Source organism: Halictus rubicundus, chromosome 18, assembly GCF_050948215.1.
Source record: "Halictus rubicundus isolate RS-2024b chromosome 18, iyHalRubi1_principal, whole genome shotgun sequence".
Taxonomy (NCBI): domain Eukaryota; kingdom Metazoa; phylum Arthropoda; class Insecta; order Hymenoptera; family Halictidae; genus Halictus; species Halictus rubicundus.
This window is the reverse complement of record NC_135166.1, coordinates 1,003,556-1,021,748: the sequence shown is the minus strand read 5'-3', so window position 1 is coordinate 1,021,748 and position 18,193 is coordinate 1,003,556. Positions and strand designations below refer to the sequence as shown.

The 18,193-nt window shown below is 40.5% G+C and overlaps 4 protein-coding genes across 8 annotated transcripts in view; 2 read left to right on the top strand and 2 right to left on the bottom strand.

Moving 5' to 3' along the window:
• The first annotated feature begins 1,407 nt into the window (after window positions 1-1,407).
• Window positions 1,408-2,748, top strand: Sec13 (nuclear pore and COPII coat complex component secretory 13). The gene is made up of 3 exons (XM_076803677.1): window positions 1,408-1,815; window positions 1,891-2,275; window positions 2,350-2,748. Exons 1-3 carry the CDS (start codon window positions 1,574-1,576, stop codon window positions 2,656-2,658), a joined length of 936 nt encoding a protein of 311 aa, XP_076659792.1. The 5' UTR covers window positions 1,408-1,573; the 3' UTR covers window positions 2,659-2,748.
• A 134-nt stretch (window positions 2,749-2,882) lies between these two features.
• Tst (superkiller complex helicase subunit twister) lies at window positions 2,883-7,811 on the bottom strand. Of its 2 annotated transcripts, XM_076803675.1 has the most exons (11): window positions 7,661-7,810; window positions 7,272-7,581; window positions 6,530-7,181; window positions 6,240-6,471; window positions 5,914-6,167; window positions 5,706-5,838; window positions 5,348-5,626; window positions 4,367-5,265; window positions 3,908-4,266; window positions 3,621-3,799; window positions 2,883-3,552 (listed from the first exon to the last, which is right to left on the bottom strand). In XM_076803675.1, exons 1-11 carry the CDS (start codon window positions 7,679-7,681, stop codon window positions 3,223-3,225), a joined length of 3,648 nt encoding a protein of 1,215 aa, XP_076659790.1. In that variant the 5' UTR covers window positions 7,682-7,810; the 3' UTR covers window positions 2,883-3,222. The 2 variants fall into 2 exon arrangements, with proteins under 2 accessions (XP_076659790.1, XP_076659791.1); XM_076803676.1 differs by lacking the exon at window positions 2,883-3,552 and having other exon boundaries at window positions 3,739-3,858; window positions 3,896-4,266; window positions 7,661-7,811.
• Window positions 7,812-8,460: 649 nt separating this feature from the next.
• Window positions 8,461-11,290, top strand: Wdr92 (dynein axonemal assembly factor 10). The gene is made up of 4 exons (XM_076803240.1): window positions 8,461-8,835; window positions 9,050-9,550; window positions 9,634-9,731; window positions 9,802-11,290. The coding sequence occupies exons 1-4, from the start codon at window positions 8,569-8,571 to the stop codon at window positions 10,007-10,009; spliced, it is 1,074 nt and encodes a 357-aa protein (XP_076659355.1). The 5' UTR covers window positions 8,461-8,568; the 3' UTR covers window positions 10,010-11,290.
• The window catches only part of Rpb8 (DNA-directed RNA polymerases I, II, and III subunit Rpb8), a 58,345-nt gene continuing 51,253 nt past the window's right edge, over window positions 11,102-18,193 (bottom strand). For all 4 annotated transcript variants that reach the window (XM_076803243.1, XM_076803245.1, XM_076803246.1 and 1 more), the window contains one exon: window positions 11,102-11,409. In XM_076803243.1, coding sequence (XP_076659358.1) covers window positions 11,292-11,409 — 118 coding nt within the window. In that variant the 3' untranslated portion in view covers window positions 11,102-11,291. The remainder of the gene's footprint in view (window positions 11,410-18,193) is intronic.

The window sequence follows — 18,193 nt, the reverse complement described above, 5'->3', positions numbered from 1 at the left end:
AAACTAATTTACATCTGTGTTGTACAGTGACGCCTCTTGCGGCTAAATCCGGATACCTGTTACCAATTGGTTCTCCAGTCTACCGCTAGGTAACGCTCACCTTAAATTACTGGACGTTACCATGTGCGATAAAACGGTTACCGACGTGGAATCGACATTACAAGTAAAAATTTATATTGTATTTTAACACAATCATTTCATGTAACAATTAACGATGAATAAATAAAGACAATATAATGAAAAAACTGCGTTTAAATGATTAAACCTTTAATTTTTCCCGAATGTCCGACTTTTAGTTGCCTTATATTACTGAATTTCGTGCCACCTCTTTCAATATCATATTCTCCTAATAAAATGCACGATTTTCGAAAAATTTGGGAAAATTTCGACCGATTAACTTGTCGTTGACTTATACTACTGAAAATTTCGTGCCACCTCCTTCGATATCATGTTCTCCTAATACAAAAGTTCGATTTTTCGGAAATTTTCGAAAATTTTCCGCAAAGTCAACGTCTGGCTTGTGGTTGACTTGTACTACTGAAATTTCGAAAATTTTTCGAGGGTCTGGCTTGTCGTTGACTTGTACTACTGATATTCGGATACCTCCTTTGATATCATGTTCTCCTAATACAAAAGTAAAATTTTCGAAAATTTTCCGAAAAGTCAACGTCTGACTTGTCGTTGACTTGTACCACTGAAATTTCGAAAATTTTCGAGCGTCTGGCTTGACGTTGACTTGTACTACTGAAATTCGGATACCTCCTTTGACATCATGTTCTCCTAATACAAAAGTTCAATTTTTCGAAAATTTTCGGAAAATTCTCGACCGTCTGGCTTGTCGTTGACTTGTACTACTGAATTTCGAAAATTTTCGAGCGTCTGGCTTGACGTTGACTTGTACTACTGAAATTCGGATACCTCCTTCGACATCATGTTCTCCTAATACAAAAGTTCAATTTTTCCGAAATTTTCGAAATATTTCGCAAAATTCGACGGCCTGCCTTATCATTGACTTATACTACTGAATTTCGTGCCACCTCCTTTACTATCATGTTCTCCTAATACAAAGTTCGATTTTCGGGATTTTCGTACATTTTTCGCATTTTTCGGATTTTTACTAGGAGAACATGATAATAAAAGAGGTGGCGTGAAATTTCGTGTCAGGGTGGGAAAAGAAGAACACATTAACTGTTGTAACTAATATTCTTTATTGTATATATATATTTAGTTCTTGTATATATATTTAATGTACTAATTGATAATACAGAAATCTACGTTTTCGTCACCCACCACATTGATGTGTTAGCATTGCCGGTATTGCAGATCGTGCAACAGGAAAGCCCATTAGGTGACAGGTCTATTCGTATTCCTCTTCTGTGGTCGAGCATAATAAACGACGTTGACATTTACATAGGTATAGAGTCTGCGCAAAAGAACTGCATTTTCGCCCAATGCGCACATGCTTCCACGTAAGTGACAGACACTAGACAACATAACATCGTTAACAATTTTGAATACATTTTTCATCTATACCAGTCTATACCTGGAATATTGAAAAAGAAACATTATAAAAATGGTGTCCGTCTTAAATACAGTCGACACTGGACACGAAGATATGATCCATGACGCGGAAATGGATTATTACGGTTTGAGGTTAGCAACTTGTTCGAGTGATAATTCAGTAAAAATTTTTGATTTAAAAAACGGATCGCAAAGTTTAGTGGCAGATCTCAAGGGTCATGTTGGGCCTGTCTGGCAAGTTGCTTGGGCACATCCTAAATTTGGAAATCTTTTAGCATCTTGCAGTTATGATCGGTATGTTACCATTTTATCGTCTTTTAACCTTTTACTTGTTATTTTTAAATGATCCTTCATTGTCTCTTATCATAGGAAAGTAATCATTTGGAAGGAATTAGGGGAATGGACTAAAATTTATGAACATACCGGACACGATTCTTCTGTGAACTCAGTAGCTTGGGCACCACACGAGTTTGGACTGATCCTTGCTTGTGGTAGTTCTGACGGTTCGCTTTCTATTCTCACCAATAATGGAGATACGTGGGATACGCAGAAGATTACAAATGCTCATACCATTGGATGTAATGCTGTGAGCTGGTGTCCTGCAATTGAACCTAGTTTTGATGCCACAGGAACCCAAAGGAATGGACCAATAAAAAGATTAGCTACAGGAGGATGTGATAACTTAGTTAAAATTTGGAAAGAAGAAGGTGATAGGTGGATCGAGGAAGATAAGTTAGAAGCACATAGTGATTGGGTAAAAACTTTACCGTATCTTGAGTTAACTATCTAGTAAGCAAATTTTTGAGCTCCTTAAATTTTTCAACATAGGTAAGAGATGTAGCATGGGCACCTGCAGTTGGACCATCCAAAGCTGCCCTAGCTTCTTGTTCGCAAGATCGTCGTGTAATTATATGGACCTCGAATGATTATTCCAGTTGGACACCAACTATGCTTAATGTTTTTGATGATGTTATATGGAATCTCAGTTGGTCTTTGACTGGTGGTATACTAGCAGTTAGTGGTGGAGATAATAAGGTGTCTCTTTGGCGTGAAAATACAGAAGGACAGTGGACCTGCATCTCTGAGACAAATAAAGGCCAAGGAAATCTAAACAATACTGACCAGCGTACACTGTAATATGAAAGAATACAATATAGGATTATTTTGTACCAATAAGCATTATAAATTAAAATAATTGTTCTATATTAATAGCAATCTTTTTCCTTATGTTTACACTCTTATTGCATACCTATATGCAAAGAATTATAATTTGCAAAGTAGTACGAAATTCTAATATTCTACATTGTATTGTATAAATGAGTTAACACATACTTCGTATACAATGTACAAGTTACACAAATATATACATCCATCCATTGATCGAAATTCAAAATGTTTCTAGGATAGTAACACTTCTAACACGGATAATACCACTTCTCGCGTATGAAAAGCATTTTTTTAATTTCATTAGTGAATATTCGAAATTGAGTTTCCCATGGATAGCCACTGAATTTGAAGACTTGAGTAACACATTCAACATCTTACCAAATTTCAAGAGTTTCCCAGAATTCGCTACAGCAACCACACTTTTAAATTCTGCCCAAATGACAATTGCTCCATTCATACAACGCTCTGTAAATGGGGAGAAGAAGAAAAAAAAGGAAAATAAATTATTGTATATATATAAATCTTGTTCCATAATTAATCTTGCGTATATAAAGATGCGGTGAAAACAATGTCTCTCTTAATAGCTGTAGAAGCTTCTTCCATTTTTTCTTTCAAAACAGGATCACCGATAGTCATGGCTGCGTTTTTAACATCTCTTAATGTTTCATTTAATTGTTGAATACATCGTACTATAATTCCTTCTTGTACATCTGTTTTTTCCATTATTTCAGCGAACGACTTTGACTGTCCCCAATCATAAACCACCTCCACTAAACCAAAATTCAATGGTTGTAATGTCGCTAATTGGTAGTGCTGCTCTAAAGCTTCCAATTGAGTATATATTTGCTTTATTACTTCACAACCCTAAATCAGGAAACAAAACAAAATTAGAATTGCAGGCTTCATTATGAAACTATTCTAAGAAATTATACCTTTTTTAAGGTTGGTGAAAGATTTAGTTCAACATTTGTTCGTTGTTGAAATATCAAAGTAGATAAAAGAGCTGCTATTTCAGCTGGTTCAAGTACCGTTAAAACATTTCTAAGAATCAATTCTGTGATTAGTAACTCATTACTTCCCATTTGCAAAGCAACTCGACCTTTTAATGCAACTGAAAAATATGTTTCCAAGATTAATAATTATTTCTTTATAATAGGGATAGACGATTCCCTTGCACATCTCTAGTAATAATTCTTCTCAAAGTGACATTGTATTATACCTCTTTCATCGTTGTCTATGTACCCTAATTCTTTGAGAAGAGCAACAGCATTCGTATACTCAGGATAAAGACTTAATTCTTCATCACTCAGTCTTAGTTGAAGGGTTTTCATTTTATTTTCCAATTCAGTCCGTTCAAACACAGGCTCAAACTGTTCTTCGAAATTTGACATTTTCATACAGTTCATGTTATAAACCCTTTGTTTCAACAGAAACAAGTGTTGCATTTTCATGTCTACATCATAATTCAATTTCATTTCCACGTAGGGCTTCAAAATAGAGGAATCACGTGCAGCATTCAAAGAGAGCGTCATCAACTCTTGCATAGCAGTTTCATATGTTGGACTAGGCGGTTCATTCCTACAAATTATAATAAATTGAAATATAAAATATATTTTTGGTATGCGCTAAACAACCTACAAATGGTCTACGAGTACCACTTTAACATTAATGGTTCTACCTAAATCTCGGAAGTTGCCTCTTCTCCCAATTTGACAAGACCAAATTGCAATCGACCTTTAGCTTGCGACTAGTTATCTCTAATACGTTCCACACGGGTATGGTCAGTACTTCGCTAGTTGCAACTCCAATGGGCACATATAATTCTTTCTTCGTCAGAGCAATAATTTCGTGCCATCGTGAGTTCATAACTTTAGGAACTCCTAATGACTTGTCTTCAATAGATTTCGACGTTTCGGAATCGTTAAGGATCAATACCCTGTATTGTCTAATACTTTTACTCAGAACGGAGCCCAGTAGCAAAGCTACTTTATTGTAATGATTTTCAAACGATATCAGTAAAATCCTGCCAGGTACTAAACTTTTCCCCTCTTTCTTCTGTGTTTCGAATATCACGGGTTTCAAGTACTTCAAATATTCTATATAATCAATAGCTACTTTTTGGAAGTCACAGAGTTTTCTTTGCATCTCGTTTAAAGGTGGTAACTTCGACAGTTCATCTTCCACTTTTTGTAATTGGGCTTTGTAAGAGTTCTGTTGTGTAGCTAGTGACTCTTTAAAAGATCTACGCATCATGGCTTCAACTGATACCGACTCGTTAACTCTTCTCAAATTTAACACCATGGAGTATGTAACTTTGAATTTAGATTCTAATTTTTGAGCTTGACCACACATCATGGCCTTCAACTCATTGTAATGCGGTACCAACATTCTACACATGACTATAACAACTCCTGCCGTATCGTGGCCTCTACGTCCAGCACGTCCAGCCATTTGTATGTATTCTGTAGCATGGAGTATTCGAAAGTTCGTACCGTCGAACTTTTTAATCGAGTCAAAAACCACTGTACGCGCTGGCATGTTCACACCCATTGCAAATGTTTCCGTTGCAAACAATAACTACAATTCAACAAAAAATAACAGTGAACGACTTGTAAAAATTCTAACCACGATAATTGTTAAATCATAAAATACAACGAACCTTCACAATTCCAAGTTGGAAAAGCATTTCCACTATTTCCTTCAAAATCGGTAATATACCACTGTGATGAATGCCAATACCGTTTTGTAACAACTCTTGCATCATAAGAACTTGTGGTAACTGTCTATCGTTGCCTTTTAAATGTTTTATATTATTTTGAAAAAATGTTCTGATAGTATACTTTTCACTTTCTGTTGTAAGATCAATGTTTTTCAAAAGAACAGCGCTCATGTCGCACCGTTTGCGTGATAACATAAAAACTACCACTGGTAACATGTTCTGAAATTTAATGGAAAGTATATGTCTATAATGCATAGTAAAAGTAACTAATCTTTAAACGAACACAGTTCAATCATACTTGGCTTTTCAGATGACCTATGAAAGCATTCCATAACACCTGCTCTTGCTTCGGAGTCATCTTATGATTGGTTAATCTTTTTGTATTTTTATCTTTATTTTTTGGTTCCTTTGTACTTAAAGCTTTGTACCATCTGTAGATGCACGTGTCAAATATGAATACACGAAATATACACATAATTCCAAGTAAAAACAGTTATAATCGTTACCCATCTAATAAAAATTGACCACGTTCATCTAACACTAAAAATTTATCGTTTCTTGTTCTGCCATCGGTTCCCGTGTACAAGTAATGTTCAAGCGGCACTGGTCTTTTGAGTGTGCTTATCACATACATCTTTTTCTTCTTGATACGACCAACCCAGTCAGCGAATACTAATGGATTTGGAACAGTTGCAGACAACATTACTATGTTGACTGTTTTTGGTAAAAGAATCACGCTCTCTTCCCAAACGTGACCACGCTGAAATGAAAAAAATAGTTAAACAAATGTTTTCACTAAAAGAAAAAGATTCTGTTCAAGCTATATACCTACGTCGTCGTCATTAATATAGTGTACTTCATCGAATATAACAAATTCTAAATCTCTTAAAACTTCGGATGCACAATACAACATAGCTTGTAAAATTTCTGTAGTCATGATGAGACATGAAGCATTTGAATTAATCTGCAACTCTCCAGTTAATAATCCAACACTATCGAATTTTCTCTTAAACTCTCTGTATTTCTGATTTGATAGTGCCTTTATAGGAGATGTATAGATGACCCTGAAAAACAATTGCAATTAATACAGATAATCTAAACGACGAAACTGCTAAATAGTACCTTGTCATATGCTTTTGACTTAAAGCAATGGCATATTCTGCTACTGTTGTTTTTCCAGCCGATGTATGGGCCGCAACGAACACATTGCAGCTCTCTTCTAACTTCAGAACTGCTTGTTTCTGGAAGATATCTAATTCATAAGGAAAACTCATTGCTAGTTCGGGAATACGTTTTTCAAAATCAGTTAATGGATTGGACACATCTAACTGCTCTGCCCACTCTGACTTTAAATTCTCTACAGGTTTCTCAGAGATTTTCAACACAGGAATATTTGTTTCTTCTAACAATGGAACAACATCATCGAATGATGGTTCTTGTACATTTGAAGGTTCTTGAATCTCTTCTTCTTTCGTTTCCTTAGATTCTGGCAACCATAATCCCAAAACATTTCGCTCTTCATTTACAATAGACATTAAATTAATTTTATCTGCTATCTCCTCGATTTTACTTTTCTCTGATTTTGATGATTGTTCCTCTTGAGTGCTAGCTTCTTTTGGAGTGCAATTATCGCTCTTGAACTCTATACCAACACTGAACCCTTTCGCCAAAGTTCTTAAATTATTTTCAAAGTCAATTTCTTCCATCGATGAATCTTCTAACATTTCAGGTTCGTCAAATCCACCAGGAAAAAATGGGATATTGCTGGTATTTCCTATATAAAATGTATATATTTAATTTAAGGAACTTTTCTTTAATTTTGTAATATTCAACAAAGCTTCGATACAAAATATTTTTGGATTACCTCTGATACATTCTGAAGCAGGTCCTGGTGCACGAGTCATAGACATAGAATTTCTTGCAGTTTCTCCAGCTGACTTTGAAACAACTTCACACATTTTTTCTCGTTTTCCATTTATAGGATCACAATCAAATTTTAAGATAGTACCAAGGGGTGCTATATCAAAGTCCAAGAGGGAGAGAATATTAGGTTTCCTTGGCCAATAACATTGTGCATTATCAAGTTGATATATTGGAAGATTATCCAAACACACAACATATTCTCTTAATTCAGTCTTGATGTCGGGCCAAATAGGTGGCAATTTGAGTGAAAACTATAAAAGAAAAAAAAATAATTACGCTTATGTTGTACCTAAATTATTAATTCAAAATTATATAATTAATGGAAAATACCTCTGTACTTATATTATCCATTGTAACTCTATAAGTCTATTCTATATACATTCTATATATGTAAACAAATATTAAACATCAGTCTTATAACTGAAAAATGCAGTCGAAAAACATGAAACTATTTACATACAATAACTGTTTGCAATTTTAATAAACAAACCATGATAAGGTTAGGTAAATACGTGTTTACGACCAATAGTAAATTATTTGATGTCAAGGCGACAAAGAGTAGGGTTACGCCACCACACCGTAGCGGCAAAACGCTTAAACTGTTAGCCAAACGTTACCGACCGAGTAAGCGACAGCGCCACCTGGCGGTGGAAACTCGAAAACTAATCGGCTACAAGCTTGGGCGTTTTGCCACTACGAGGTAATGGCGCTGTTAGTCGATTTTGCCGGAAGATGTACGTGGCGCCACCCAGCGGAGGAACCCTGAACACTAATCGGCTACAAGCTTGGGCGTTTTGCCACTACGAGGTAATGGCGCTGTTAGCAGATTTTGTCGGAAGATGTACGTGGCGCCACCCAGCGGAGGAACCCTGAACACTAATCGGCTACAAGCTTGGGCGTTTTGCCACTACGAGGTAATGGCGCTGTTAGCAGATTTTGCCGGAAGATGTACGTGGCGCCACCCAGCGAAGAAACCCTGAACACTAATCGGCTACAAGCTTGGGCGTTTTGCCACTACGAGGTAATGGCGTTGTTTGGAGATTTTGCCGGACTTTATGTGTGGCGCCACCCAGCGGAGGAATCCTGAACACTGAATTTTTTGTTTCTTGCGGTGTACAGTTTGAAATATTTCACAGTAGATGATGTGCACGTTTGTTTATGGATACGCGCTCCAAACTGCTCGCTGTCACGATTTTCAGTGACTGAAGTGCCTGGACACAAAATCGATTGTCGTAATTATGGAGAAACTTGAAAAACCGCAAATCATTTGTCACATAGAAAAATCAGTGAACTATTCCTTATTCGATGCGAAATGGATACCGTGCAGCGCGAAGTTTGTGGTTATGGGCTCTCGACCGCGTGGCAGCGGTATCATACAAATCTACGAAGTTTCCAGTGGAGAATTGAAACACGTGAAAGATATTGAAAGATCGCAACCAGTAAAATGCGGAACTTTTAAAGCCTCTAGTTTAAAGGATCGATGTTTGGCGACCGGTGATTTTCAGGTATCATAGCAACTTTTATACGATTCAAATTGACTTGAAAGGCTAGTTACCTAAAGTACTAGAGAACACTGTTGTTGCGTTTTAAATTGCGAACTGAACAAGTTCTCATCGCAAACATGCTTTCATAAGTAGTTCCTATTACGAATAAGAATTAGACAAATATTTAACCAGTCATAGTTCTTGTATTTGGAAGACTTAAAGTCATCTTTATTAGGGTAAACTCAATATCTACAACTTAGAAGATCCTTCGATACCAATTTACACAGCCAATGCTCATAATGAGATTATCAATAGCATTGACGGTGTGGGTGGACAAAGTATTGGATGTGGGGCACCTGAATTAGTAACTGGTTCCAGGGATGGAAGCGTTAAAGTCTGGGATCCTAGGCAAAAAGGCCAGCCAGTGGCCGTTATGGAACCTAAAGAAGGAGAAACTCGTAGAGACTGTTGGACAGTCACATTTGGAAACTCTTACAATTCTGAAGAAAGAGTTGTAGCCGCTGGTTATGACAATGGGGATATAAAAATGTTTAATTTAAGAACAATGTCCCTTCAGTGGGAAAGTAATCTCAAAAACGGTGTTTGTAGCATTGAATTTGATAGAAAAGATATTCCAATGAATAAATTGGTAGCAACTACTCTGGAATCCAAATTCTATCTGTTCGATTTAAAAACACAGCATCCTAAGAAGGGGTTTGCCTACCTCAACGAAAAGGTATATTACAAGTTGCAAGTACAAAAACTGTAGTGCAATTAGCATTCACGAGTGATTCGATCTGATATATGTAACAATTTCAGGCTCACAATTCAACGGTATGGCTTGTCAGGCATCTGCCACAAAATAGGGAAATATTTGTCACTTGTGGTGGAGGTGGAAGTCTTTGCCTCTGGAAATAGTGAGTATAAATTTTGTAGCTTTCCTTTCATTAGCGAGACATGTTTAAAATATTTTTCCTTTAATTTCAGCAATTATCCAGAAAAAAGGAAACTGACAGATGCGGAGGGAATGGATCACGGAGTTGTTGGTAATCTGAATCTTTTGCAAAATGTTACTCTTTCAACGCAGCCAGTAAGCTCTTTAGACTGGAGTCCAGACAAGCAAGGACTTGCTGTTTGCACAGCATTCGATCAATGTTTGAGAGTTATTATTACCACAAAACTGAATACCTACTAAATAAAGGGGGCCGAATCAGCTACAAATTCGTATGCAAAGGGAAGTTTCGTGTCTCTACAACAATCTCTCGTTACTTTGCAGTATATTATTAATCTGATAGCTGAAGAACAATATTCAGGAAGCACTTTATCATTAACCCGGAAGTTACCTGTGATTGTACATAATATTAATCATCTTAATTTATATTTTATCGATTGATAAGTAAAATAATAAATGTCTTTATATAAAAACATGTTTATGCTTTGCGAATATATCCAAATTTAAAAGAGAAAAGTAATTTTCATAAATCGCTATTGATTTGTTGAAGTAGATAAATTTCTACGAAAATTGTATCCATTGAAGTTCGAAGTTCATCTTATTGTAGTTTCGCGATCATGCGGTTTCACAGTGACTACGAGAGATAGCAGCACTATTGCCTTCAACGCCCATTGATTTTTCTTCATTTTCTATGTTCCTTGCGGTTGGATGCGTTGCGCAACCTCACACGGGCGGTCAGATAAAAGCGAATTATATGTCATTGGGCCAATCTATTTAGGATCAGACCCTTATTAAGTGGCAGCCATGCTGTAGAACGACGCGTTATGCAATGGGCTGCCATGTTGGGGCTCTACGCGAGCCCACGCCAAGTGCACTTATTGCTCGAGGTAGCGTTCAGCTGTGCAAGGTCAGAAATACCGCGAGTTTAATTACATAAATTAGTTCTTGGCTCTTCCCCTCCCGGTTCTCTCTACATTAAGCATCTTTCGTCTCCTGCTCTCCTATCCTTAACAAAATCGTACTCTACTTGAATATCGTGCTTTGTCCCTGGCTGTGTTCTCCAAAATGGCGTCTTGTTACAACTCTTTCCAGCTAAGCTATTTTTATCGAACTATTTTAAGTCCAATAATATTAATACCGTTCTGTTTATACCCGTTTCTGACAAAATTGTCTTGGAAATTTTCCATTTCCACCGTTGTTTTCTTGTCCTACATTATGATACTTACTGCCTTCGCTTTTTTAACGAGAAATCTTCAGCTGCAGAAATCTCCATTGAACTTCCTCCTGTTTTATAAATCAAACCTTAAATAAGTAAGGATCAAAGGAATAAGGGTATCAATTGCAAAAATATCTTTATTAATTACCATATCTCAGAAATTGCAATGGCAGTGACAATGCCCGATCTATCAAGGATGTTGTAACCTGATGTTTTCAATTTCAATGGTTTGAGTGTATGATACCTCGCTTAAAAAAAAATTGTTTAAAATAGGATTTTCCTAAGTCATGTTGCGAACGTATGACGCAGTTAAAATGCTAGTTTCTTCATGAGCAGGTACATATGTTGATCGATCTCGAAACCGTGTAGGTTGTTTGCATCACCCTGTAACCTCATCAGCAGTCCTCCGAACGATACGTAGGCAGATCTGCAACAAAAGGAAAAAACAGCTCTAAGTCACACCGTACTTGACAAGGACGTCAATTGTTGAAATTGACTTTCGCATCAAGAACCAATCTCACTTTTATCGATACGAAAATCAATATATTAGTTGACTGTTTATATTAATGACCGTTTCGCAACAGATTTAGCAAACGAAAATAGGCTTTCTAAACGGAGTAGTGTTGGTCAACTTGAGATTTTCTTTTTGAAAGTTTCTTCGTCCTTTCTGGTACGAGTTCGGAACTTAAAACTAACGACCGCGTATCGCGACCAGTGATTTTCCCAGATTTTCCGCTTGTTCTTCAAGTCTCGGTTCCTCAGCGTTCTTGATCGTCGATCTGCGATCGTCATATAATTGCAGTGCCGATAGCGGTCGTGAATAGAATCAGCCACACAACCAGCTAACCACACTGCCAACATGCCAATCGCAAAAATGTTCTCCCAAGAATTCCTGGTTCCTCTTCTTCAGCTACGTCACTCTGTCACGGTTTCGTAACTCCTGGCGTTATGGTACCGCAATAGGTGTCTTCAAGTTCCGCAACGGCGCAGACATTTTCGAAAGAATTCAAATAGTACTCTTGCAGATTCGCAGAATTAAATTAATCGAATTAAGAACGATTAAAGACTATCGAAGATGAAACGTAGCAAGTGGTTCGCGTGCATGAAAACACGCTTGGTTGGTTAACGCGCAGCACGATAATGCTCGTAATATATTTTTTTAAAGCGAAACATTGTCGTACGACGATTAAAACAAAGGTGCTCCATATCATTTTTTTTTCTTCGACTTTGCACGAGCATCTTGTCGGCCTTCTGCTTATAAATAAACTCGGTACGGACGCTTTGAATCCAAGAGTGCACGGCGTGAGTTGCGGGTTTTGAAAAATACGCGTGCACCGAACGCACGAGGATGAAATATGGCTAGTGTTCTGAACATGATTTCATGACAAGTAGACTGCGCATCTTTCGTAGCTTGTAAAAGGTTCTCTCGTCAACTATTGAAATCGTGGTGCGAGTTTTCGACAGTGATGTGAAGCGACTCTTCGAACGAACGTTAAGCGTTATATTTATACGCGCATTTAGGAAGTTGCTATCGATTGACCTTGCTCCCGAATTTCCGACCATTCCCTAGCGAGAGCCGATTATTTTTAACCGATGTATTCTAGGTATTTGCTCGACTCATCTATTGGCTCCTCTGTTCTTACCTAGGACCTCGGCTTCAATTGAGTCCAGTTCTATATTAAACTCGGTCGTCAATATCTGGAGCTTTCAATGCGACATTGGCCATGAAAGCTCTCGCGAGCAGACTACTCTCGTCTTTTAACTTGTCCTATCAAATGTTATTTTCTCGATTGTTTTATTCAACAAATTTCACTCGACTGTCGGATTATGACAATTCGAAAAAACTTACGCAATCGTTCCGATAAACGTTCCAAAACTTTTGAGCGACAATGTCCGCGGTCCGAATTCAAGAAAAACTGTTCATTAATCTCTTCCAAATATGAAGAAGAAAAAAGAAATTGCTCGGGGACTCCGAAGAGCCACGGTCTGCGAGGTGGCGGTACGAAATGAAATGATGGGAGGTGGGGATATGCACAGCATGAATTTTATTACCATTACAATTACAACGGGCAGTGATCGAAGACGATGACAACGAGGCAAGTGATCGGGTCTCGGCGAGAGAAGGCGTGGCTTACGTACTAACGCTTCAGCTTGTGCGTTGCGATGCTCGAAAAGCGTTAGAGAAGGAAATCGGCGAGAGATTCGTTGTTGAACAATCGCATGAGAAAAAGCTAGCCGAAAATCGCGCCCGTTACATAAACGTTGCGAATCTCCGACGGCACGATACCGGCGATAAATTGCGAGTAAACGCGATCATTACGATACTCTGATCGAAGTGGGACACGCGTGTCTTACGTAACGCGACGACTGAAGCGCGCCAGGCATGAAAGGGCCAACCAACCATAAACGCTCGCGAGTGTTGGCCCGGTGCACGGTGCTCGAGTGATTCTTGCCGGCGAGCCGCAGGTCGCCGACCATAAGAGATCGGCAAGAATCATTCGCGGTTTATCCGGCCGTCCGGCCGTGGACAGCAAGAATCATTTGAACGAGAAACGTAACGCGCGCACACGCTCGGCCGATTTTACTTTATTACAGCATGCGGCGCGAACACGCGTGTTTATACGTTTACAGACGTCGTCGCCGAAACAACAGGACACGCGCCGTGAAAATGCGCGAGACGAGAATTCTTTCCGAGCAGGCGAACAGATTTATTGCGACATGCCGCGGGTACGCAAACAGGTTCCCCCGTGTATCCTCGCGTGTAAACGCTCCCAACGCGAAATTTACGTTGACACCAACACGAAGCATTTCTGCCGACACGCCGCCGCGTACATTATACACACCGATGAAACTATCCGCCGATAATTTCAGAGCATTCGCGCTGACGCGTGGGAGTTTTTACACGTTCTTTGGGAGCCTACGTAGAGAAAGACTATGCCTCGGCCCGGCATTATTAATTAGTTTTTGGTCCATTGCAATCAGGTGGAATATCTTATGTCTTATGGCATGGATTTCGCTGTCCTCGACCGTTCGCCCAGTCTTCGTGGCTTTACCTCGAATCTCGTGACACGGTGTAGGCCATCGAGTCCTCGCAACGACGAACGGCGCCGGCCATTTTGAACCGGTCGTTGTTGGATTCTTTGCTCGAAACAATGCTCGTACGAACACAGATAGAGGCACGCAAGAGATTTTATTACCATGTTCACAACGACGACTACATTCGGTGCGAGAAACCGCGTAGCTATAACAACCAAGAGACAATGATCAAATTGTTACAACATACGTCCAACGTGCCAGCGTTGTTTTTTTATTCTGTCAAATTGGAGGGTTTCACACGTGCTCGACCCATGTTTCGCGATCCCTACGGCGGATACTCTGCAAACGGTCCAGTTTTAGACTGTAATTTCGCAATCTCGATCTACGATCCAATTTTAACTTGGCTGTAAGCACGTTGGGAGAAGCCTCGAGACGCCCGGTGCATCTTGGCACGGTGGCCAGTCAATTTTCGCGTTCCTGCGCCGTTTTTATTCGTGGACTGCTACCTGATTGCAAAATACATCGCTACGCATTTTCTATACGAAATACGTCTGTTCGTGTTCCGACAACAAGCACGGCTCCGAACGTATTCCGTGTAAACAAGTAGTAGTCCAAGGTTCGAACGCGGTTACACTTACGGAAAGCCTGATCGATTGACACGTTGCGTTCGATATCGAACTTCGTTGTTCTTCAACTAAAATAACCTTTCCGATCAATAGACTGCGGATAACAGTTAGAACTCGTTCGAATTATCAAGAAAAGAGATACATGATCTACGGTGGCTCCTGCAGCTTGCAATTTTGTCTTTCATTATTGGTCGCGCAAAGGTTCAATTGAATAATTAGCTCCGGCAGGGGCGAGCATCGGAACGGTGTCAGTCGATCAGGCGTCCGTGACAATTCGTGCGACGCATCGTCTCCAAGGCAGGAAACGCCTGGAGAATGGTAAAATGATTGACGCGTTATGTAAACGAGTTTGGTAAATCCCGCGCGAACAAACAGTATCGGTATTGTGAGAGACGATCGTGTAACGTCGTCGGTGCGGGCGACGTTACACGATACCGGAACTGAACACGATACACTGCGCTGCTCCGGGCAACGCAATCCTTGTTCTTTACTCGACTCGTCTCTCCGATTCCGTCGGTTCCGCGAGCGTGACGTAACGTGACATTGTATCCCCGTAATATGTTTTCCAATGACACCGCGTCGGAAATACTCTCTCATCGACGTGTGGATTTTTCTGCTGGGATGACACATAGACGAGGATAAAGACGCGATTCTTATTGACACACGCAATCTGCACCCTCGTTGTTCATCGCGGTAACGTCGTCCGATGAGTACTATACTCCTTTTTCTACCCTCAACCCCCGTTCAACCACTCCGCTTATATTCGCGACGATCACGGTCACGCTTTTTTCCCCGATGCGATAAATATTTCTACACTACAATGATAAGGTTCTGTACAAATGTATACCAGCGAATCTGTACAGGGGAATCTCGTTTTAACCCTTCGAGTCGGCGCGTGGATCTCAATTATTCTACTTCCTTTAGTATGCAACGCGGAGACGCAGTTTTTCCTCGATTGTGCATGATTGGTACATGCGCGAGACATGCATGACCCCGATAAGAAATTCGGCTGCGTAATCTGTAACTCGAAGGGTTAAAAAAAATGGTAAGGTCGACGTTATCTCTGCTCTTTTCCGAACGAAAGGACAGAGAGGCGCGGTGAAATGGAGCGTCCATTCCACACGCGCGCAACTGAATAAAACTTTGTCTCATTTTCTTTTGTTTTTCTTTTTTTTTGTCGCGTCGCACCGCCGAAAAGTAGCAGCAGCTCGGTGACCGTTACTGGTGGCGGCGACAGGAGAGATGTCGTACCAGATAGTGCATTTACAGTATTCACGGCCCGTGTAAACGCGCATCTGGCACGAGCCCCAACTGCCCTGTAATCTCATATTGGCTCGCTTCCGTTTGCTCTCGTTCGTGCTCTTTACCGTCTCGTTTGATCCCTCTTTCTCACTCTCTCACTCTCTCCCTCTCTCTCTTTCTCTTTTACACACTGTCTCTCATCTTGCCTTCCTTCGCTGTACCTTTACTCTCCCTCTCCTCTCGTATCGTTAGTAAATCGTGAGTAAACTACTTTAATACCCGTTTCTGCGGTACCGGTAATTCATTTAATGACTTGCGTTTTCCTTCACCATTTTTATCGTCGCCGTCACGTTTAGCGCGCCGTAGGAATATTTTACAGTTTTTGAAACCTGTTTATCGATTTAATCGTATTTATTTTTAGAGTGGAATTACTTTGATTTACTTTTTCCGATCGTCTCGGTTTATGTTAGCGTGTGAGTAGTGGGCAGGTCTGCGTGTCGCCAGATCAAGACTTGTTCCCCCACTCTAATTTCCCCCTCCACCGCGCTATTCTCGGAGAGAGGGGGTAACTTTTCCCCCTCGATTCGTGCTCCCTTCCCCTCATCCGACACAACACTGGTCCGACACCACAGATTCGTTAATTTAACGCTACACGAAGTGTTTTTCATCTGGAATTGGTTTTCATCCGGACTTCCCCCACTGCCTCGCTCGCTCGTTCAATGACAATAGGGAAAGAACGAAACAAAGAACGCGCCCGTTTTCGCGTTACCGGCTTCAACGGCTCGAACACACTGGACTAATTACTTCGCGCCTTGGCAACCGGCTGGTCTTTACTTTTTTAGCTCCGTCCATCGTCAAAGAGCGATACAGTTCCCTACCCCTGTCGAGTTTCGTTCTCAATTTCAATTAACCCGTCAATACCACGAGCTTAAACATTTGAAAAGTTTCGCTGCGGGCGCGCGATAGCGGCGATGGAAACTGCGCCACTTTGAAAAACTCGATGCTTTTTGTTCGAGCCTGGTAATAATTGCCTGCGTATGAAACTATCAAAAGGTCACGCTGAAACAATTAACCGTTAGCTGCCTGTTTCGAGCCTCGTACGTTCCCCGGAGCAAAAATTGAACCCTCCGTTTCTATAAAATGCTCGATTTCTACGTGACGCGACTTTGAATGAATTAAAAAAGCGATCTGTCGATACCACGTGTAAAGCGAACACAGCTATTTTTTGGGAATGCGCGAGGGTGAAAAAATCCATCTAGATAGACAAAAGAACAGGGAAGCGTTGAAACGGGTTTAAAAATCTCGCGACGATTCGAGATGCGATATTCGCTATTGGCTGAGGGTTCAAGCAGCCGTGGCACAGTGGAAAACTGAAAATCCCGTCGAGAGTAAGGGGTTGAAGTGAGCGGAACGAGGAGAAGAGTCGTTTCTAATAATAGATAAACTGTCCTCGGTGCCGCGACGCCCTGGCGTCGAGACGCGCTCGTTAGTTACACCGAATGTGCAATTAAAACCGTTGTTCGACAAAAACATCTCCTCGACACGGCTCGAATTATTCCAATGCATTTCAATGTAAAATGGCTCGCAGCGGTTTACGATCGTTAATTTCGATCGGCTTGACCAGAGATCCGCGCGATTTGTCGAAACAACTTTCCGCGTGACGTTCGACTCGAGTCACGTGACATCACGCGAAGACACGACGGTACCACGTGCACTCGGTCCGCGACGCGAAAGAAATTCTTTCGAAAAAATTTTCATTACCGATTAAAATTTCCGCGTTACGAGATTCGAAGAGGTTTTACGGTGCGGAGTTTAAATCACACAGGATTACCGCGGAGGTGTTCGAATCGTCGAAAACACATGGAGTGACGGCACAGGGACTTCGGCATTAAAATCCCTGAACACGGTGTGTTATCGAGACGAGTTACGCGACGACTGCACTTTGCAGCGCGGCCGTGACGACGATGCAAGCACAGGTTGTTTCACAATCGCGGACTCGAGAGTGTCCTTGCCAAATGTTTACGAATATAACCCTAAGTTACGTCGAATATTCGGTTCGTAAATATGTCCCCTCGCGATGCAAGTGCTCGGAGGGAGAGGAGACCACAAGAAGATCCGCCGCGAAGACGAACAGTTCCGTTGACACCACTTATCGATAGAATACTGTCGTCGGAATCCGATTAACCTCGACTACGGTGTCACACGTGTCCAATTAACCTGTCTCGTCCGACACAGCACGCGCGAAAAATCCGAATGCGCCGGAGGGCTCGTTTTTTCCCAGCGAAACAACTGCACGGAACTCTACCT